Raw genomic sequence first — 22,147 nt, 5'->3', positions numbered from 1 at the left:
AATGTGTCACGTAGTGAAATATCCAATCATATTTCAGTATTTTGTTGCGGGAAATTTTTAAATATTTTCGTGACTAGATGGAGTACAGCTACGACCGGAAGGGACTTTTTGCATCAGGTTAGGAGAGCAATTTAGCTAACCCTAAAACCTAAACATTTTCATAGCCTTAACCTGTCTCCTAACCTACCACATTAATCATCCTAACTTGCTGTGTAAATTATTCTAACCTGCTACAAAAAAACTACTTCCGGTCGATGCTGTATTCCGCTAGTCAGAGCCCTTGACCCGGAGAGAAGCCAACAAATGAGGGGAATGAAAAGTTTTTCGTTTTAGTGTTTTGATCGATAAAGAATGACAACATGGACGACTTCGTCAAAAATAAATTTAAGAACAATGTCAAGATTTACACTGATAATCTGGAGAGAATCGTTCAGAAGGTAGGTGGAAATGGACTGTAAGCTAGTTTAACGTTAGGGAACGTTAGTTTAGCTAACGTTGGCTAACTTGTAACTCTGCCGTGAGCCCGTGACTGTAACTAGAAGTTTGCTTATTTTGTAGACAGTATTCTTCTGACAATTTTGTAAGATAATCACAGTTAGAAAAAACACCATCTTTTGGTGTTAGCCAACTGGGCTAGTAGTAGCAGAGCAGATGCAGTTTTCAAACCGTAAATAGCGACTCACTTTAGTAGTAGCTAGTCTTTCTCGCCAACGTCCCCCTTGTGGCCACGGGACGAAACGCTCCAACAATGCACACCCCTCATCAATGGCACTCAGGACTACTAGGCATGTACCAAATCAAATTGTATTTGTCACATGCTCCGAATACAACAGGTGTAGACCTTAGTGAAATGTACCAGAGAGAACAGTCTATGGGTGGGGTGGCTGGAGTCTTTGACAATTTTTAGGGCCTTCCTCAGGCACGCCTGGTATAGAGATGCTGGATGGCAGGAAGCTTGGCCCCAGTGATGCACTGGACTGTACGCACTACCCTCTGTAGTGCCTTGCAGTCGGAGGCCAGGCCGTTGCCATACCAGGCAGTGATGCCCTCGATGGTGCAGCTGTAGAGCCTTTTAAGGATCTGAGGACCCATGCCAAATCTTTTCAGTCTCTTGAGCCCTCTTCACCACTGTCTTGGTGTGTTTAGACCAGGATAGTTTGTTGATGTGGACACCAAGGATCTTGAAGCTCTCAACCTGCTCCACTACAGCCCCGTCAATGAGAATGGGGGGCGTGCTTGGTCCTTTTCCTGTAGTCCTTCGTCTTGATCACGTTGAGGGAGAGGTTGTTATCCTGGCACCACACGGCTAGGTCTCTAACCTCCTCCCTATAGGCTGTCTCATCGTTGTCGGTGAAAAGAGATGAGATGAAACATCCAAATGTGCCTGTATTTACTTTTTCTGACTCAACAGTATTCAAAGCTGCATGACGATGGGACTGAGGTGAACCTGGAGGACATAACTCCCAAAGGTAAACAAAAGGCAGTTTATGGTTGCACTGTGGACCTTCAGTGCTTGAAGAATAATTGTTTAGTCTTGTTGTTGACAAGTAGCCAGCTTTGTTGATGGGTAAACCATCTGGACTCAAAAGAATTGCCTCCATGCCCTGATGTTTTCTTGTTTTTTTCATGTATCCTGTCATTGGATGGAGAAGATGTGAGCCGTTTCATGTTCAAGTCAGAGTTGGAGCTGTCAAAGCTGGAATCGTCAAAGGTTTGTAAATTATCTGTGGCTAATTATTTTAGATCCACTTTGTGCATTTTTCTGTTTATGTTGACTTTTAAAAATGTTCTGAGGAATCTCTTTTTCTGGATCACACCTCTTATCCACCTTCTCTTTAGAGTGATGCTGGCCTGATACAGCTGTCACTAGGAGGTAGGGAACTACGACATTTCTCTTTGAGATGTGCACTTGTACAATTGATCTAAATGTATATTCAAGTTACATTTTGTTATTTCAGATATTTCTGAAATACACAGGCCACATGACACCACTGGAGACTTCAAGGTAAATTACTTTCACTTAATCTAATTGGAGTTCTCCCAATCTACGGAGTAATGACCTACACACACTGACAACTGATTGTGGGCAGAACAGATCTGTCTGTCTGGAGACGAGTCCAACCAGATGTTAACAGTTCACTTTACTATAGCATTGTTGGTCGCGTACACCGTTTAGCAGATGTTATGGCGAGTGCCACAAAATGCTTATGTTACTAGCTCCTAACAATGTAGTAAAAGGTCAACAAGTATGCGAATAATCAATACATATAAAATCTTAATGTCCGAATGAATCCAATTAACTCAAATGGCACCGTAACAGTAATCCAGATATGTCAAGAATCCAGTATATAAATATATAAGCGGTGTAACTAAAATGCAATGTTATAGTAGTAGAAATAATAGTAGCTTTGTCAAGAATAGGATTTAAATACACATAACAAAACCCCACGGGAAAATGTAATCTTACTGAACTTGTCATGTTTTTCAATCAGATGGACATCTCATACCACCCAGATGATGCCAACAATGATTGTGTCGATGAGGGTGCTGTAGATGCTAGTGCTGTCACTGTCCTCAGTAATGATTCTGTTATGCAGCATGCTGCCGAGAACAGCCACTGTAAGTTAATTATTTCAACATAAACCCTAGTGACTTATGAATTTAAAATTTGAAAGTAAACATGAAATACAACTGCAGCACTATTTTGTTTTTGAAACGTCTGATGAATAAATAGGATTTATATTGCCTCCAACAGGGGTGGATAATTCCAAGGTGAATGAGTCTAGAAGTAACCTGTGGGGGGCGCCAGAGGAGCAGGATGGGGAGCTGGAGCGCTCTCTGAGCAGTCAACGGAGCACTCTACAGGAGCTGTATCCCAGCATGCTCAGTCAGATAGGGGAGGCCTGGAGGCGCCAACATATGTCCGACGCGGCTGTAGGGGTGCTAAGAAGGTACCACAGACTCAGGTGGTCGTCAAACAGAAACCTCAATAACCGCACCTTCAACAGCACCCTGAGACCAGCTCACAGAAAGCCTGACCTCGACAATAGCCAATCCATCCTCCTAACATCTCAGAACACCGCACTGAATGTGAGTAACCCCAAGAGTCCAAAGTTTAACCTCAAAAGGACAAACGGCACCCATCCTCCTCCACAGACCAAGGGCAACCTCCAGAAGTGGCCAGCAGAGAGGCAGTCACCCAGGAAGCGGACAGATTCAGGAAACAGACAACAGTCTCGCCCTTTTCCACTGATGGACTTCTCCTATTGTCCTTCCTCTGCAGGCTCCAGTCCTCCCTCCTCCCCTCCCTCTGCTCCCTCCTCCCCTCCCTCTGCTCCCTCCTCCCCTCCCTCTGCTCCCTCCACCCCTCCCTCCTCTGCTCCCTCTGTAGACTCCTCCCTACAGGAGAGCCCTGAGCTAGATGAGGCCCCCCTAAACCAAACCTTCACGGTGTCTATGTCCTCTGCCCCACCCACCCGGGTTAGGTATACTACCCTTGTTTTCAGTCCTGACAGATCTGAAGGCCCTTCCACAGCAGGAGGGTTGAGCAGCCCATCTCTGAGGTGTGCCCTCCGCACAGTCCCCAGTCAGAGGATTTTCACAGCAGTGCGCCCTGTGGTCAGTATGGACATGACTTCAGACACAGAGACGTCTGTCTACCGCTCCTCAGCAGCACAGAGTCCCTACAGAGCCAGACTGCTGAGCTGGGAAGGCCAGCATGCATCTCCTAACACTGACCATAGAAGCCTCAAATCAGGCGTTGCTGGATATCAGAGAAACATGGTGACGGTGGAACCCAGATCTTCCCCTGCGTTTTTCCCCTCTTTTCAGAGGCCTCTGATGTCACCCAGGAAGTTCCACCGCCTGGACGCCTGCAGTACCTCCCAACTGAATGTCCACTCGTCTCGATTCCCCCATCAGGAGTCTACTGCTGGGGCAGCTCAGCCAAAGCTCCAGCGACACTATTCCCTGGATTCATTCTCCCCATCCATCAGTCTAAGGAACTCTACTAAGCAGATCGATAAGGACTTCCAGAAGCTCTACCACAAGCTTGTCTGTCAGGGCAAATCGGTCCCCTCCTGTCGCATGTGTGAGAGGAGAGCAGAGACCACCAGAGGCCCCTCATCCTCTGCTCTGGCTGCCTTGGCCCTGTCTCCTCACCACTCTATCATGAGGAAGCGTCGCAGGGAGCTGGTCCAGGAACATTCCCCAGTGTCCAAACGCTTCAGAGACAACTCCTGCGTGTACTCACCAGGATCTCTCCGCCAGAGGATAGAAATGATCAGGTGCCAGAATCGCTCAGACAGCCATTTGTCCTCCATCCAGAGGGACATCTCCTGTGACTACCACACCTGGAGCCCCCACAGGGCCAGCCTATCTCAGACCCGCCACAGCCCCCATCACCAACACCACTCATCAGACGCAGCAGTCAAGAAAGCTGCAGGCTCCTGGTCTGGCCTGCATGTTGATCAGCCCTCTCCTGCTTGTGTAAGGGTCTTCCACAGAAACAATATACATACAGAACACCAGTTTTGTTTCCTTATATTTTGTAACATTGCTGTGTTGTCTCCTGTTTTAGAGAGCGAAATACAACAGATTTGTTGGGATTCATCAAGGTTTGTTTGCTTTGTTTTTCCTCAGGGAAAATAAAATTGTCTGAACTTTGACCACCGCAATGAATGTATTCAGTTCTGATGAGACTATTTCTCCCCCCCCCCAGGAAAGTCACCTGTCAAGGCAGAGTGCCAATGTGGCTGTTCGCCAAGGTAACCATGACCTTCTTCAGTCTGTTCTGTGTTGTCGTTAATCTTTCATAGAAAATGCATTTTGTTTCTCATGTTAACCAGCCTCCCTTCTTTCCCCAGTTTCTCTAGGAGACGGCTTCTGTATAAATGAAGTCAACCCACAGAAAGGCCTGCTCCTCTACCTTTGGTTGATATGCCTGACTATTAAACATCTGTTGCTGTTTTATCAGCTTTTAAACAGTTCTGATGTTCCAATTACTAACTCATTTGTTGCAATGTTCCCACAAGGTCTTTTTTTATGCCCCCTTGAGATAATAGCTGTTTTCTTTTTGAATGGATAGATGCATAAAATACATACTAAATGACTTTGTAATAAAATAAATGTTTAAACCTTTTGGCTGTATTTATTTTATCACTTCAATTTTCTTACATATCACAATAGGGAAAATCATCTGAAATGTACTTTACAGGAAGAATAGTGATTAGTCTAAGGGAGACAAAGGATTCAACTACTTTAAACAGGTCGGCATATGTATTTTCCTATATGAAATGAAGACAGGTCGCTTTCACTAAACATTTTGCTTAGTCTTGTGCGTCTTACAGCAACTAACATTTCTCCAATGAGAGGATAGAAGTGAGGGGTTGGAACAGCTGCTTTCACCTCACAAAATGTTGGTTTTCAGGACCAATGGAGTGGAATGAAAAGGCTGGGTTGAAATGTAATACATTGACATGCATACGGTTGTGTTGCCAGAATGGCAGCATTAATGCCCCCAAATGATTCAGGATTAAGCACAATAAACAGCAGTAGTGTGATCAAGAGAATGGTTTGGTTGTGGTCATCTAGGGCACTGCTGTAGCACCGCCAGCTTCAGCCGTGTCTGATGACCTGTTGGAAGGGTTGTGGTCAACAGTCACCACTCCAGTTCCACAGGGTATTTGCCTGTGAGGCAGGCGGTGCAGTGGCCCACACTCCTGCTGGCCTTGGTGTTGATCCTCTCATCCTTCCCCTGGAGGGGGGGGATTCCTCCCTGCACCGCTGATAACAGGCCCTCAACCGACAGATACCTCACACTGGTTGCACCTACAGAACACATCACAGTTTGCCCCACACACCCCCAATTGATGTTAGCCAACCATGTCTCAAGTCACAGATGAAAATGTGAATCTGGAGGGGACACTACTCCCAAAAATATGAACTTTGTAGCCTTCTAACAATATGCGTTACCAATGTAGCCAGCAATGTCCTCAAACTCTGGCCTGTTAGCGATGAGCTCCTCTTTTGTGGGGATGTTGATGCCCATGTAGCATGGGAACCTGATGGGTGGTGAGGCAACACGGATGTGAACCTATAGGAGGGAGGAAAGCAACCAAAATGAGTGGTCATTACAGACAACGCGAGACCAGACTTAGTATAGTACTCAACCATTATAACGAGGTGAGATTACCTGCAGTATAATTGATATAAAGAGGGCTGATAACGATCCAACTCACCTCTGTGGCTCCGGCTTCCTTTAAGAGCTTTATTATGGGGGAGATGGTGTTGCCCCTGACGATGGAGTCATCAACGAGCACCACCCGCTTGCCTGTAAAGTTGTCTGTCAGCGCCCCAAACTTCTTGGCCACCCCCAACTGCCTGAGGCGTGTGTTCGGTTGAATAAACGTTCTCCCAACGTAGCGATTCTTACACAGAACCTCCACGTACGGCAGTCCCGACTGCAGAAACGGAACAGAATAGTACAGACTGAAGCCCAAGAGAAGCACATGCATACATACCCAGCATGAAAGAAGTCAAGACATGCAACTTATCAAAACGTCCTATAGGCGACTACATAAAATAAATTGTCATGGAAAACACAGACAGAAGACCTGATCAGTGTGTTTGACCATGCTGCCTCACCTGTTGCGCATATCCCAGTGCAGCCGGTGTAGCAGACTCGGGCACAGTGCTGACCACGTCTGCCTCTGTAGGGGCCTCAATGGCCAGCTGGCGTCCACAGCGCTGCCTCACCGTGTACACCATCTGACCTGAAACACCAGGAGGAAACTATAGGTGCTCTGGCATCAGGTCAAAAGGCAGGTAGCCTAGTGGTTAGAGCGTTGGGCCAGTAACCGAAAGGTTGCTGGAGCGAATCCCCGAGCTGACAAGGGAAAAATCTGTCGTTCTGCCCCCATTGTTTCCCAGTAGGCCGTCATTAAAAACAAATTCTTATTTACAACTGACTTGCCTAGTTAAATAAAAAAAAAATGATTTTTTTAAGTTATGTGCCATAATCTCCCAGTCAAACTATTCACTACTCTCACCGACTAAGTACTAATCAGTTGTAGTGTTATTAGCTCGGCCAACTTCTAAATATGCCTACCTTCAAATATGGAATCTGGTCTGGCAAAGTAAACATATTCAAAGATGCAGAATGCGGGGAGGTCTCCCTCGGGGCGAGGGACGATGCTTAGGGACTTCACACCGTGTTTGGAGATCTGGACTATCTCTCCAGGCATCACCTCTCTGTAGTACCTGAGGACCAGACCGAGCAGAAAGAGGCTTGTGAGCCACAGGACCACACGTTGCCATGGCAATAAGAGAATGGTAACCGTGGTGATGAGAGAGCTCACCTGGCACCGATGGACTGGAAGCTGCAGGACTCTGATGACACCACCCAGCCCTCCGTCTCCCCCTCGCCAGCACCTGACGGAGGACAGAATATGGCCTGTCAATCATCCATCCTCTTCAAACCTCTTTATACAGTTGTGGTCAAATATATTGGCAGTGGCACCCATGCACAATTCACTATTTCTTCTAAAATAAGTAGACATTTTAAAATAAAAATGGTGTTCACACGTGTATTTGTTTGCTTTACTACTGCACATGACCAAGAAAGAAAAATTCTATACTGAAATTTTGATTTTTCACTTTCAGTCAAAATGGCCTGGACCAAATTATTCAAAATTCTAATTAATTTGGTTGGAGGCAAGTGATTCTCATTCATGTGTAATTTATCTTACCTGCCATTCAACCAGTTTTGAAAAGAGAAAACAGAACACTCTGCTCCATTGCAAAGTGCAAGGGTGCCAATATATTCGATTATAGATTAGTAGCCCTGCTCATAGATTAGTTCATCGAAAATGCACAAATCAAAAGATCCAAAATACCACGCAGCCCTAAGGAAGGACCAAAAATACCATGCGGCGCTAAGGAAGGACCAAAAATACCACGCGGCGCTAAGGAAGGACCAAAAACACCACGCGGCGCTAAGGAAGGACCAAAAATACCACGCGGCGCTAAGGAAGGACCAAAAATACCACGCGGCGCTAAGGAAGGACCAAAAATACCACGCGGCGCTAAGGAAGGACCAAAAATACCACGCGGCGCTAAGGAAGGACCAAAAATACCACGCGGCGCTAAGGAAGGACCAAAAACACCACGCGGTGCTAAGGAAGGACCAAAAATACCACGCGGCGCTAAGGAAGGACCAAAAATACCACGCGGCGCTAAGGAAGGACCAAAAATACCACGCGGCGCTAAGGAAGGACCAAAAATACCACGCAGCGCTAAGGAAGGACCAAAAATACCACGCAGCGCTAAGGAATCCCCAAAAATACCACGCAGCGCTAAGGAAGGACCAAAAATACCACGCAGCGCTAAGGAAGGACCAAAAATACCTGCAGTGTGGAGTTTAGAAATGGGGACGAGGCGCCCGATGCTGAGGGGTCTGTTTCCATACGGGTCACGGATAGCATAGATCACATCTGTGTACATCACCAGCAGTGAGTAGGATGTCGGGGTCTCATGCATCAGGTTCTTTATCCTGCAATGGAGAGAATAAACAATCAATCAAGATGAAGAGAGTTACAGGAGGTAAAAGAGGAGATGGAGTATTATTGGAATAGGTTCTAGAACCAACCTGGCCACCCAGTCAGGTGCATCCAGCTCCTCCATGGGTGGAGTCAGAGCCAGCAGCTGGGTGATGAGCTCACTGTCTGAGCTAGTGGACAGGCCCACGCCATGACGCATCACCTGCCATACACATAACACACACAGTAATGTACATTTAAAACAACAAAACACACAGCAATCACACACAAGGTGGGTGGATATGACAGCACGGCCCACCTTCTTACGCAGTGCGGCTGCATTGACCAGCTCCCCGTTGTGTGCCACAGCGATCTTGCCATGCAGTGTGTCCACCACAAAGGGCTGGCAGTTCTGCAGCTCAGAGATGCCCGTGGTGGAGTAGCGCGTGTGCCCGATGCCCAGGTTACCGTAGCGCAGCTTCAGAAGGTTCTCAGGTGGGAAGGCGTTGTTCACTAAGCCCATTCCCTGAGAAGGGAAGAGGCGTAGCTATTCACAACACATAGGCAGACGGGGACATCTTGGACACACACAGAGCTTTGCCCTCCTAAAACCATGTGCATTAAAACCAAAAATAAATGTAGCCAAACTGTGATTAGTAAAGCTTTCAGTGATGATATCACATGCCTGTTTTTATGTTACAAGTGTCCTATTTCTATACAGTGTGTTCTCTCCTTGTACTTCTGAGATTTTAGTTAACTAATAGGACTGAAGCTCCCACGGATGGAAGGGTTTTAAAAGGTGTTTTATTGTTTGGCGGGGGGGGGGGGTGAAAGCATTGTGCCTAATTTGAGGCCATTGACGGGATGTTGTGTAAATTAGAGATCAAACTGAGTATCTTCGTAATCTAGAATGAGTAGGATTGTTGCCTTTTCTCTTTCATGTTTGCATAGCGAATGGTTCTGTTTGTCACACATTTGTACCTTGAGGGTGTTGTAAGTTGGTGGGTTGACTCCATTGCTTGTGACAATTCCAGCACTTTCCTGACCCCTAAAGTAAACAAAAACAAATAGATTGCTTGAATGACAGTTTTAGTAAGGTGGAAACATTTGCAACAATGACACAGCACTCCTTAAAGCTCTGCGCTACGGTAAACCTACTCGACTTTGCTTGATGCAACATGTTTGAGGCCAGCGTTTATGCATGCATAATGCCTTGGGGCAGACTGAACCGTTTTGGTGAAGGAGAAGTGTTGTAGAGGGGGGGGGGGGATGTGTGTATCTGCAGTGGAGTTTCCTTATATGGAGTGGCCTTGCGCTGCAGACGATTTGCCAAGCTGCTTCTCGGATTACAGTCCGTCCCTCCCCCACATCACAAAGCTTAAGCCAGTAGTGAGGCTGCGTGGGCGTTCCTCTCAGGCTTAAACGCCTGGTTGCCTAGGGAACCGGGCAGCAGAGGAAGGGGGGCTGGGAGAGAAAGAAGCGTTTCCAGGTCAGCTCAAACATGGAGAGAGGAGCAGGGAGACAAAGAAGAGGTGAAGAGGAGACGGTAGAGGAGACAGGAGCAGCAGGACAGTGGGGGGAAGCGGAGGTGCTGGCTCTTCTGTCAGTGTGGGGGGAGCTGGGAGCTGCTCAGCATTCAGGCGTGAGCAGCAGAGCCACATTTGAATGCATCTCAGAGCAGCTGAGAGGGCTCAGCGTGCTGCGGGACTGGAGGGAGTGTCAAGCCCAGTGCAGGAGGCTGGGACTGCAAGCCAGGAAGGCTGAATCACCAGGCGTATTCACCAACTACAATCAGGGGGCAGCAGCCATGATGGACACCCAAATGACCCCAAGTGACTTGGTGGAAGAGGAGGATCTGACCAGTGAGAAAGAGGCCCACTCTTCCTTAGTCACAATGCAGGAAGGTAACTCGGGAGTTACAGGAACAGTGTGATATTGGGAGAGAAATATACTAGTGCTTACAAAATATTTGTATATGGAAACTTTGAAACAATTACAGTAAATAGCAATTGGCGTAGGTTATAGGGAGCAATGAAATAAAAACCATCTGCGACATCAACACACTAACTGTGAGTGAAGGATGGTTAAGATAACGTCAGAAAAACAGTGGGCCATAGACTACGCCTAATAAATAGTAGTATCAAACCTTAAGTCGTTGAGTATATACAGCAGTAGTCTAACTAGCAGTCTTTAAATGATCCCTCATTTAAATAGGAAGCCTCAGAGGCTGCTTGGTGACCAAGATGTTGACTCAGACACAACTGGAGTCACATACCAGTAGCCTAGAAAAAGGATTTACACTGAATCTAAATAAACCTGAGTATCTGTAAACAGACAATATCAAAAAAGTATCCCTTGATTCATATTCCTTAAAAAAAAATGTAAGCGTATGTGTGTGTTGGTTTAGGAGGCCCGTGTCAGATTCTTCATGGGGCTCTCCCCTACGCCCAATGCGTGGGCCCGGAGGGGGGCCGCCACTGGACAGATGAGGAGGTGCGGGCTCTGCTGTGCGTCTGGTCTGACCGCCACGTCCGGCAGCGTCTGAAAGGGACGCTACGCAACAAGGCCATCTTCCAGGAGATGGCCCGCCGCATGCAAAGAGGTTTCGGAGTGGTGCGCAACTGGAAACAATGTCGCACAAAATACAAGAACCTCAAGTATGAGTACAAGATGGCCAAGAGCGCCCAGGCCGCTGCAAGCAGCAGCGGCGGCGGCCCAGGAAGGTACATGAAATTCTTCGACGAGTTGGAGGCCATATTGCTGGACAGGGGATTTGACGGGAAGGATGGGGACCATGATATGCAGAGGAGAGGAACTGAAGTTGACCAGGGAGCCGGGAGGCTGGAAACTCTGGAAGGCAAGACACAGTCTACAGCACCTGAAGGAGACCTGGTCATTGAGATTGATGGTGAGGTTTTAATGAATGACGATACTGAATGAGTACATTGCCTAGTCTTAGTTCTACCTTTCACAGTCCTGGAACAAAATGTCTCTTTCAGATGACAATAGTGACGATTATGAGCTGGACACAGACCAAAATCAAAGGGAATCAGGTATGTGTAATCAAATAACCTACAGCAGAAATGCCTTCTGAAATGTAACAGCTATGCCCATTTCCCACTCACTATTCTGTCTCCCACCCTAATAGAGGCCCACATATCACCACTGGACCAGTCTAGCTCCGAGCAGTTCCACGTGGTAACGGTGTCCGACACGGGCCGGAACTGGAGTGACCAGGAGGTGCGTGCTCTGATCCAGGTGTGGTCTGAAGAGGGCGTGTGCAGGCAGCTGCAGAGCTCCACCAGGAAGAGGGACATCTTTGTGCAGATCTCCTGCCGTCTACTGCAGCAAGGGGTGGAGCGCGACTGGAAGCAGTGTCACACCAAATACAAGAACCTCAAGTACCTGTACCGCTCCTTACAGAGGGGAAGGGCTGACGGTACGGACCCACGCCACCTTATGAGGTTCTATGATGAGGTGGATGCCATTTTGACCAGGTCGGATAGTGGACCTGCCACGAGATATGAGGAACAAGCAGAGGCCGGCGCCATTTTGGCTGGGGCGGCCATGATGGGGTATGAGGATGGCAAAGATGCCATTTTCATGTCGTCGGATAGAGCAACTGCAAGAACGGGACACGAAGAGAGGACTCGTCCAGTTAACTCTTACACAGCTCAAAGCTATGAGGTTATCCCCAGGAATGAGGACAAACGAGCATACACAGGTAAAAAGAAAAGTGACTCAGATCGCAATTGTAGATAAACCTAGGGTCACTCAATATCATTTAGTGGTGACCATATAAAAGATAACAAACAAGCCATTAGATCTTCAGACATATCCCACATCTCTATTTTATAGCCTATAACAAGCTCATTTCTCAGATTAAAAATTAACCCCCATTAGCCCCAAAGCTGGTAGTCGGAGACAGTAGAGCCTGGTGGAGGAAAAGAGGTTCTGATACTGTGCATTAACACTGATTTGTCATATGCCTATTGGTTCCTTACAGTCACTGCTGAGATGGATAAAAGAGAGGACCTGACTGCAAAAAGAGGGCTGAAGAGGAAAGCTTTGGATACAGGTTAAATTGTACCTCCTCCCTAAACAATCATGTTTCTCACATCACGAGAATGTCCGATCTAATTTTAAAATCCACACGTGACCAAAGGCTCAGTAACAGAATAACGATGGACAGTGTGACTGGGGGAGTCAGTCCAGTGACTTGCCAATGAGTCTCCTAATCAAATCATGAGAGGGTTGGGTTGGTAAGGAGTCAGGAAACTGCAGAGAAAAGGCTAAAACCCTGGCCTTCACAAAACTGCAATATGGCTTATGTGTAGCCATCTGTTCAAAGAGTACAACAGTGTTTTCAGTAAGATGAAGATTACAATCTGTCGTCGAAATCTGAAGAGATCACATTCTTTTGTACACATTTTGAAATATTCTCAGAGCACATCCGCACAATCAATTTGAGAGGACCAAGGTCAAGAATCTGCGCCAGATAGCTCTTTTGTACATCATGGCTGCCCCAATTCTGATATTTTTTTTTCTCCCCACTAAATTGGTCTTTTGACCAACCACATTAGATATTTTTCCGATCCAAAATTGGTCAAAAGACCACTTAGTTGAAAAAAGATCAGAATTGGGCTGCCTGTGTGACCGCAAACCATATGTCACAGACTTCTACACTCAGTAAAAAGTGAGGAAAGGCATTTAACCCCTCAACCTCTGATGTACTGACCCTATTGATTCCTTGTTGTTGTTTTTTAGATACACATAGACCTGTGAAAAGGCATGACACTGGGGGCAGCTGTGCTGAGAGTATTGACTTCCAGTACAAAGAGGAGGATCAATACATTCCTATTATAGAGATCAACTCAGTCTGTTCCATGGCAGCCTCTGACTTACTCCGAGAAAAACAGGTAGGCGTCAGAATGCGAAAAAGTGGGTTTTAGCATCATTGTAACCAGTTGACTGTTGTATACAATAAGAGTCTGAAAGTTGTGGCACACAATGCCTTTACGAAAGATATTGAGTGGAGTCTCCATTGGAGAAATGTCTCGGCGCTAGTCTGGAATCCAAGGACGAGATGTCCATACTTTCACGGGAAACAAACTAACACTTAAAATGTACAATTTAGCAAGAAGTGATCAAGAACGTTTGACGTCACATCATGTGTTGTTTGGAGAAATTGACTACTCCCTCCAAAGCATTTTCTCCGTGAAAGTTGCACAATGAGGTTGAGGGTTTGATAATGCAAGTGTATAATCAATTATGGGAAAGATAGTCGGAATTTGTGATTAGCGGGTGGCGATACAAAATAGTTGACGGCGCTATGTAAACGTGCTAGCTAGAAAACATCAACTCACCTGTGCTGTAGCGCTACAAGTCCCAAAGTTAACACTTTGGCAACTTCTAGTTGTGTTGGCCATTCCCCTGCTGCAACACAGCCAAACACTCCGCACTCTTCTCCGATGCCAGATTCTTCAAACTCGCTCATTCTTCAGTCCCTGCGCGTCTCGAGCTTGTACACTTCACACTCACAGCGTGCAATTCCACGCTTAAACACTGCCCACGTGTTAAAAAATAGAGCTAGCGGGAAAGTATGCTTCCTCTTGCTGGTTAGCGTCTACACACAGACGGGCTCAACCTAGTACAGGGCTACAAAATGGGGATGCTTGCTTTGAAGCCTATTGAATTGACTCGCTAAAATGTAACGTTACTTCGAGTTGACAGCCCCCTGACAAGACGGAATCATCCGTGGCAAATTGCGAAAGTACTAGGCCTACAATTTACAAACGAACAAAAATATATAGATTTTATGACTGACTGATAATATCAGCTAGTCCAAAATTTCCAATCATTCGCCCTGTTTTTTTTGTGTGTGTGTGATAAAGGTGCAATGAGATTTATTTGAAAGTATTCAAGACATACGAATAAATAAAAAAATCGACACTTGGCTTTTCTGACAAATAAGCCATTGTGTCGCTGATATATGTAGTGATGAGTGGCAGAACTTTTTCCCCCCACGTGGTGAGGCCTTCCTCGCTGTGATCTGGTCTGAAACAACAAACCCCGCCCACGCAAAACGAACCCGCTCAGTGCGGTCCTCGTTCTGTCCCTTTCTACGGGTTGCTGGTGGAGTTGCGAGAATTCAAAATACGATATTTTGGGTGTACATTTCCCACACTTGGTTGAATCTATTTTCGCTTGCTTTACTTTTCAGGGTTGCAGGTCGTCTTCCAACATGGCGTCTCCATCAGGTATGTTTTTCCACTAAAGTACAACTTGTCAGGCCTGTTACTTATGTTTGTTCAGTTGTAAAACGGCCCATCAAGTCATTTGAAGATGGATCGTTGAGGTGATGATGCAATCAGATGTCTACTGTAAACACGCGTTTATCGTAAAAATAATAATCGATTAACCAATGTTGGGGGTTACTCACTGTTTGTCTTTGTTTTCTGGTTTTGAAGAGCTGAAACTGGGCCAGAAACTAAATGAGGGAAAGACCAAGCAGATTTTCGAGCTCGCGGATGAGCCAGGCCATGTTCTGGTCCAGTCGAAGGACCAAATCACAGCAGGGAATGCGGCGAGGAAGGACCAGATGGAGGGCAAGGCCGCGATAGCAAACAGAACCACGAGCTGTGTTTTCAAGTTGCTGCAGGAGGCGGGTGAGTCGTCAGGCTTCACTGTTCTCAATTATTCAAGTTAGGAAATGCTAATGACATGTAAATGTAATGATTAGCTTGGCAATGTATGTATGCATGTGTGGGTGCGTGTGATACTTTGTTTAGATGCGCCCTCCACCATACCTCCTCTCATCCTTTCAAGTGTCGAGAACATCAGTGTTTTGTAATCAATTTGAAAGCATCTTGGATCTGTGAGAAATATACATTGTCCAGGGACATTAAAGTGTGCCAACATTCATGAATGGATTCGTCTGCAGGCTAGAATGCAAACAAACAGCTATTATCAGGCATGGTTCTGTCTAACTGAGCACGGTGGCCAACTGTCCTGAGTATCCAGGTCATGTTACATTCCTGTATTTGACATTGAAATCTACAGTAGTCTGTTAATAAACACTACTTGATCAGAAATAACTCCACGTTGCAGCAATTTTTAAATAAATGGGGTAAGCCTGTGGAAATGAACTCCTTGCAACTCAATGTGTCCCACCCTAGCCCTCGTTCCTCCCCTTCGTCTAAGACAATGGCGTATCTGACTGGCTGTTAATTGGCTTCCTTCGTGGCCTTGGTAGTAGTGCATCTGATTTAATCATCAATGGCTGAGTAAGACCTTGTGGTGTCCCTGGCCCTCAGGCATTAAGACAGCTTTTGTGAGGCAGCAGTCGGAGAAGGCGTTCGTGGCGGCCCACTGTGAGATGATTCCAATCGAGTGGGTCTGTCGGAGGGTGGCCACCGGATCCTTTCTCAAGAGGAACCCAGGGGTCAAGGAGGGCTACAGGTTCTCCCCTCTGAAAATGGAAATGTTCTTCAAGGTGTGTGTCTATTTCTCTGTTCAATCATGCCCAGTACATTTTACATTTTAGTCATTTAACAGACGCTCTTATCCAGAGCGACTTACAGTAGTGAATGCATACATTTCATTTTTTCGTACTGGCCCCCCCGTGGGAATCGAACCCACAACCCTGGCGTTGCAAACACCGTGCTGGCGTTGCAAACACCATGCTCTACCAACTGAGCCACAGGGAAGGCATTAGAAACATATCCTCTCCCATAATCCAATCCTCCGGTTTGATTTGCACACATTTATTGTCCACTCAGGGGACAACATTGAAAGTTAGGTGCATCAACTCATCCTCCTTCATACAAATATTGCTGTGTTTTACAGTTTACATCAATGTCTTATCTTGGTCACCATTTGTGTTTGTCCCAGGATGATGCCAACAATGACCCTCAATGGTCAGAGGAGCAGCTGCTGGAGACTAAGTTATCTCTGGCTGGGCTCACCATTGGCCGCTGTGAGGTGGACATCATGAACCGCAGCACTGTGGCCATCTTTGAGATCCTGGAGAGGGCCTGGGCCACCCAGAACTGCACCCTTGTAGACATGAAGGTATGCAGCTCAGCGCCACCCTCTGCTGGTCATGGGAGGTAGCACAGTGCTACGAGCTAGATGTGGAAGTCATGTTGGTGCATTTTGAATTTAATGTCTTCCCTTAACTTCATTGCTTTTGAATGTTTTTTGTAATTGTTTTGTTGACAGATTGAGTTTGGCGTGAATGTGAGCACTAAAGAGATTGTGCTTGCTGACGTGATTGACAATGACTCCTGGAGGCTGTGGCCAGCGGGAGATCGGAGTCAGCAGAAAGACAAACAGGTGAGGTGATCTCCTGCATAGCTCTGTCCAATTCTCCTATCCTGCCATCCCTTTATGGAAAAATGCTAATGTTGCCATTATTTAACCACCTCAGATTTTGAGTTGCACCACATTAGCTGTAGGGTAAACCTGTGCGCTCTCCTCTTCTCTGCAGGTGTACCGGGACCTGAAGGAGGTGACTCCTGAAGCTATGCAGATGGTGAAGAGGAACTTTGAGTGGGTCTCTGAAAGCGTGAAGGTAGGCTAGCCTTGTGTATCCCACTACTCCGGTGCCCTTTTGCCCTCTAGCCTAAAAGAGCCTGAGCTGACCAGCTATATCTGTTATCAGGAGGACAAGCACTGGTGTTTGTGTTGAATCAACATACCATACTGATAGAGAATCAGGTAGTTTAACATTAACTGGTGGCCTCCCGGGTGGCGCAGTGGTCTAAGGCACTGCGGTCTAAGGCACTGCATCGCTGGTGGCACAGAATCGCTGTGCCACCAGCGATTCTGGGTTCGAGCCCAGGCTCTGTCGCAGCCGGCCGCGACCGGGAGGTCCATGGGGTGACGCACAATTGGCCCAGCGTCGTCCGGGTTAGGGAGGGCTTGGCCGGCAGGGACATCCTTGTCTCATCACGAACTAGCGACTCCTGTGTCGGGCCGGGCGCAGTGCACGCTGACTAGGTCGCCAGGTGTACGGTGTTTCCTCCGACACGTTGGCTTCCGGGTTGGATGTGCGTTGTGTCAAGAAGCAGGGCGGCTAGGTTGGGTTGTGTTTCGGAGGACGCATGGCTCTCGACCTTCGCCTCTCCCAAGTCCGTACGGGAGTTGCAGCGATGAGACAAGACTGTAACTACTACCAATTGGATACCATGAAATTGGGAAGAAAAAAGGGGTAAAAAACCGTTTAACATTAACTGGTTGTGTCTGTTGATTGTGTTCCAATCCAGTGTAATCACTTAGACATTATCAGGTTCTCAGGAGAATCCCACCTTTTGTGACCTCAGTCTTTGATCAACTCTAGCAACCTCAGATATGCATATTCACAACTTCTCTCAAATTAACCAAGTTTGTTTTAATCTGTCATGCAATGACATGCAGACACAGTACAAGTACAGCCCATAGTGGAATAGGTTAGTCCAGGCATTCAGTAGAGGCTAACAGGCAGTGTGTTTTTGTCTAGCGGCTGCTGGAGCCCCTGGCCAGTGGCAGAGTGGTGGTTCTGATGGGCTCCATCTCTGACCTGGCCCACTGTGAGAAGATCAGGAAGGCCTGTGGCTCCTACGGAATCCCCTGTGACCTCAGAGTCACCTCGGCACACAAAGGACCAGATGAAACTCTCCGCATCAAAGCTGAATATGAAGGTGGGCTGAGCTAAGCCTTTTAGCCCTAAGCTTACTGGCAACCCCTACGAATATAGCTGCCCCTCTACGTGGATTGTTCATGCATTGTAAAAGCCACTGCTTGTTTATTGAGAGTGGGAGATTCTGACATATACATTTTTTCTGAAAGTGTTTTAAATAATGGCTTGGTATGTGGAGTAACTGTGTAGTATACTGGCTAACATAAGGTATATCTAATATAAAACATTATATTAGGATGGATGAGCTAATGTGCAGTATTTTCCCAGGTGACGGAGTACCGACTGTGTTTGTGGCTGTGGCGGGCAGAAGCAACGGCCTTGGTCCAGTGATGTCAGGAAACACAGTCTACCCAGTCATCAACTGCCCTCCAATCACCCCCGACTGGGGGGCACAGGACATCTGGTCATCCCTTCGCATGCCCAGCGGTGAGTACATTCCTGCATGCGGTCTTTCTTGCTGTGTGTATTCAGTAATGTGTGGTCATTCTCCCTTTTATCCTGTGTGTTTACCTTAACCCTGTGAGCTCCTCTCCCGCAGGTCTTGGCTGCTCCACCGTCCTCTCCCCAGAAGCCGCGGCCCAGTTTGCTGCTCAGATCTTCGGGCTCAGTGACCACCTGGTGTGGTCCAAACTGCGAGCCTCCATGCTCAACACCTGGGTGTCTCTGAAGCAGGCTGACAAGAAGCTGCAGGCCTGCAGCCTGTGAGGAGCCCCTGAACCATTCCAGCCCCTGCCAGGCCTCCAGGATGGGAACTATCATGGGTCCCTGCCTGGCTGCGTGTCATGTCTAATGAAATGTTTACCATGATAGTTTACTAACTGTAAAATCAGCACTACACATTACTCTAATCATTCCCTGAACAAGGCAGTTAATCCACTGTTCCCTGGTAGGCCGTCATTGAAAATAAGAATTTGTTCTTAACTGACTTGCCTAGTTAAATAAAGGTAATAAAAAATAAATAAAGAGATTAATATAAACTGTGGTGTCTGTTTTAAGACTTTTTCTACATGTACAATATATATTACATTATTTAGAAAATGTGGTAATATGTACAACATTACATCCTGTTGGACATAATACAATGTTGTTGATAAAGTATTAAAACCATAGATGGGTTTTTCTTTTTTTACACTGAATATCAATTGGAAGAGCAACATTCACACAATCTAAGCCTTTATTAATGAAACCGTAATTTTCCTCAAATATATAATTAGCTAGAATCAAGTGGTGACTGTCGTGGGCGTTTGTAAAAAAATGCAAGCTAATCTTAGCCCAAATTACACAGGCACAAATGTTAAATTGACTGGGGAAAAATTATGCCTTGGGCAAATCTTTGGCTAGGGTTCCAGAATAGATGTTACTTTGAACCTGGAGGCAGGTGCCAGGGTGCGAGTGATGTCAGTGAGGGATCTCTTATCGCTCTTCATTCCAGGAGGTTTGTTGTCTTTAAACAAAGCCTTCAGATCCCTCTCATCATTCGGAATGGTTCTCATAGCTGTCACCACAAACCCGACAGTACACGTACCTCCCCAGTTTGAAAGAATGCTATAGTAGGCCATTTTTCCACACAACCAATAGGTTCCATTCGGAGCTCCTCTGAAAGGGATAATATAGACTGAAGTACCATAGGTGTCGGCATAGTTAACAATTAACTTACAGGTTTTGGATCCATTGTAATACATTATACAATTACATTCTAGTTCACTCAAATGATTACCTCCTCTAATACACCAAGGGGTTGTCATCACTCCTGCTACTGAATTAGGTGGGAGTTAAGTATTATCTGGCCTAGCCAACAACGGTGGGACTGTGTGGTTGTGTAATGCAGAGAACGTCATAGGGTCAGGGTTACGTGGCATCTCCACAAAGAATGGAAAGTCCTATGGGAACTCCCACAAGCGGTAAACCTGCTCCTACCTTAACTGGCCCCAAACCACAAACCCCACAACACTCTTTTTGTCCAGATGTAAGATTAGCAACCATTTCTGCTCTAGATAAGAACACATTGTCCTCATTGTTCTGGGCCTAGCAGGGCTCTCTTTCGATGATGACCATCTGCTTCTGGGTCACTGCTCCTGACCAGCGTTGGTCCCTTTCGCTCAGGACTCCTATGATGACCATCTCCTTCTGGGCCACAACTACGGGCCGGCGTTGGCCCCTTTGGCTCAGGACTTTTCAATCTCTGTCAGGTATCCAACAAGAGGACAACCTACTGTTCTTATTAACACTTCTGTGCTAATGCAGAGGAGGGCCACGCTGCACCACTGGAACTGGCGAGGGCCCATCGTCTTCTGGATCAGGAACTCGTCTGCAGTGTGACACGTGAATCCAGGAATCTCTCTCAGCAACCTTCACCGCAGTGAGGGTGGTCAGAAGAGCCTGGTACGGCCTCTCCAACGGGGGTCCGTCCATCTCTTTCTCCTGAAGTCTATCACCACCATGAAATCACCTGGGTTCAAAGTGTTCAGCACCACCAGAAATGTTCTGCAAACACAATAAAACCTACTGTACATCAATATTTATTTACAAGATCCACTATCCCTACTTTTGACACATGGTCTTGACCGTGTGATAATTTTGCGAGGGAATGGAATGTACAACGGGGCATGGCAGGTCTGCTCCACTCATCAAGCCATACACCCGAGGCATTTTATGACAGCACCCAGCCCACTTGCATTTCTCTGAAGCATCAGCTATGGCCTGTGAAGCAACAATATCATTAACAGAGAAAAAGTTGGTGGGATCTGGAACTACTGCCATCTGTAGGAGAGGGGAAACAGAAGAAGTTGCAGCCAGTTAAGCTGCAGTCAGCCTTGGCATTCCCCAGAGAAATGTTATCTTTAGAGGGAGTATGGGCCTGACACTTTATCACGAGATTTATGAGGGGAGTTGAACAGCCTCCAACAGAGAGGACACAAGCTCACCGTTAGCAATTTGTTTTCCAGAGGAAGTCATCATCCCTCTATTCTTCCACAATGTTCCAAAATCATGCACTACACCAAACGCATATCTACTGTCGGTGTACAGAAGTCACATAATTAGTTAAATAAAGTCCAACTGTGTGCAATCTAAGTGTCACATGATCTGTCACATGATCTAAGTATAGATACACCTGTTCTGAAAGGCCCCAGAGTCTGCAACATCACTATAAAAAAATAGAAAACATTTGAACATCCCACGGAGCACCATTAAATCCATTAATAAAAAATGGAAAGAATATGGCACCACAACAAACCTGCCAAGAGAGGGCCACCCAACAAAACTCACAGACCAGGCAAGGACGGCATTACTCAGAGAGGCGACAAAGAGACAAAAGATAACCCTGAAGGAGCTACAAAGCTCCACAGTGAACATTGGAGTATCTGTCCATAGGACCACTTTAATTAAGCCATACACTCCACAGAGCTGGGCTTTATGGAAGAGAGGCCAGAAAAAAGCCTAAAATTGAGCTTTTTGGCCATCAAAGAAAACACAATGTGTGGCGCAAACCCAACACCTCTCATCACCCCGAGAATACCATTCCCACAGTGAAGCATTGTGATGGCAGTGTCATGCTGTGGGGATGTTTTTCATGGGAAACTGGTCAGAATTGAAGGAATGATGGATGGCTGTAAATACTGGGAAATTCTTGAAGGAAAGCTGTTTCAGTCTTCAGGAGATTTGAGACTGGGATGGAGGTTCACCTTCCAGCAAGTCAATGACCCTAAGCATACTGCTAAAGCAACACTCGGGTGGTTTAAGGGGAAACATTTAAATGTCTTGGAATGGCCTAGTCGAAGCCCAGACCTCAATCCAATTGAGAATCTGTGCTATGACCTAAAGATTGCTGTACACCAGCGGAACCCATCTAACTTGAAGGAGCTGGAGCAGTTTTGCCTTTAAGAATGGGCAAAAATCCCAGTGGCTAGATGTACCAAGCTTATAGAGA

The 22,147-nt window shown here is 46.5% G+C and overlaps 3 protein-coding genes across 4 annotated transcripts; 2 read left to right on the top strand and 1 right to left on the bottom strand.

Moving 5' to 3' along the window:
- Positions 1-43: 43 nt before the first annotated feature.
- On the top strand, positions 44-5,137 carry si:dkeyp-117h8.4 (uncharacterized). Its single transcript, XM_029750787.1, has 10 exons — positions 44-437; positions 1,412-1,469; positions 1,653-1,711; positions 1,840-1,873; positions 1,959-2,005; positions 2,493-2,619; positions 2,756-4,488; positions 4,580-4,616; positions 4,721-4,766; positions 4,866-5,137. Exons 1-10 carry the CDS (start codon positions 360-362, stop codon positions 4,894-4,896), a joined length of 2,250 nt encoding a protein of 749 aa, XP_029606647.1. The 5' UTR covers positions 44-359; the 3' UTR covers positions 4,897-5,137.
- On the bottom strand, positions 5,128-14,787 carry LOC115192374 (amidophosphoribosyltransferase). The gene is made up of 11 exons (XM_029750789.1): positions 13,904-14,787; positions 9,519-9,585; positions 8,857-9,063; positions 8,648-8,760; positions 8,406-8,551; positions 7,359-7,431; positions 7,109-7,260; positions 6,646-6,773; positions 6,240-6,461; positions 5,974-6,094; positions 5,128-5,829 (listed from the first exon to the last, which is right to left on the bottom strand). Exons 1-11 carry the CDS (start codon positions 14,032-14,034, stop codon positions 5,660-5,662), a joined length of 1,530 nt encoding a protein of 509 aa, XP_029606649.1. The 5' UTR covers positions 14,035-14,787; the 3' UTR covers positions 5,128-5,659.
- On the top strand, positions 10,019-19,328 carry LOC115192372 (phosphoribosylaminoimidazole carboxylase, phosphoribosylaminoimidazole succinocarboxamide synthetase). 2 transcript variants are annotated; one of them, XM_029750785.1, is made up of 15 exons: positions 10,019-10,441; positions 10,939-11,445; positions 11,537-11,590; positions 11,686-12,261; positions 12,544-12,615; positions 13,305-13,456; positions 14,761-14,797; positions 15,008-15,205; positions 15,854-16,032; positions 16,431-16,610; positions 16,761-16,874; positions 17,029-17,112; positions 18,040-18,220; positions 18,487-18,645; positions 18,758-19,328. In XM_029750785.1, exons 1-15 carry the CDS (start codon positions 10,039-10,041, stop codon positions 18,922-18,924), a joined length of 3,063 nt encoding a protein of 1,020 aa, XP_029606645.1. In that variant the 5' UTR covers positions 10,019-10,038; the 3' UTR covers positions 18,925-19,328. The 2 variants fall into 2 exon arrangements, with proteins under 2 accessions (XP_029606645.1, XP_029606646.1); XM_029750786.1 differs by having other exon boundaries at positions 10,020-10,441; positions 10,945-11,445.
- The last annotated feature ends 2,819 nt before the right edge of the window (positions 19,329-22,147 follow it).

This window comes from Salmo trutta, chromosome 4, assembly GCF_901001165.1.
Source record: "Salmo trutta chromosome 4, fSalTru1.1, whole genome shotgun sequence".
Lineage (NCBI taxonomy): Eukaryota > Metazoa > Chordata > Actinopteri > Salmoniformes > Salmonidae > Salmo > Salmo trutta.
This window is presented reverse-complemented; position numbering and strand designations above follow the sequence as displayed.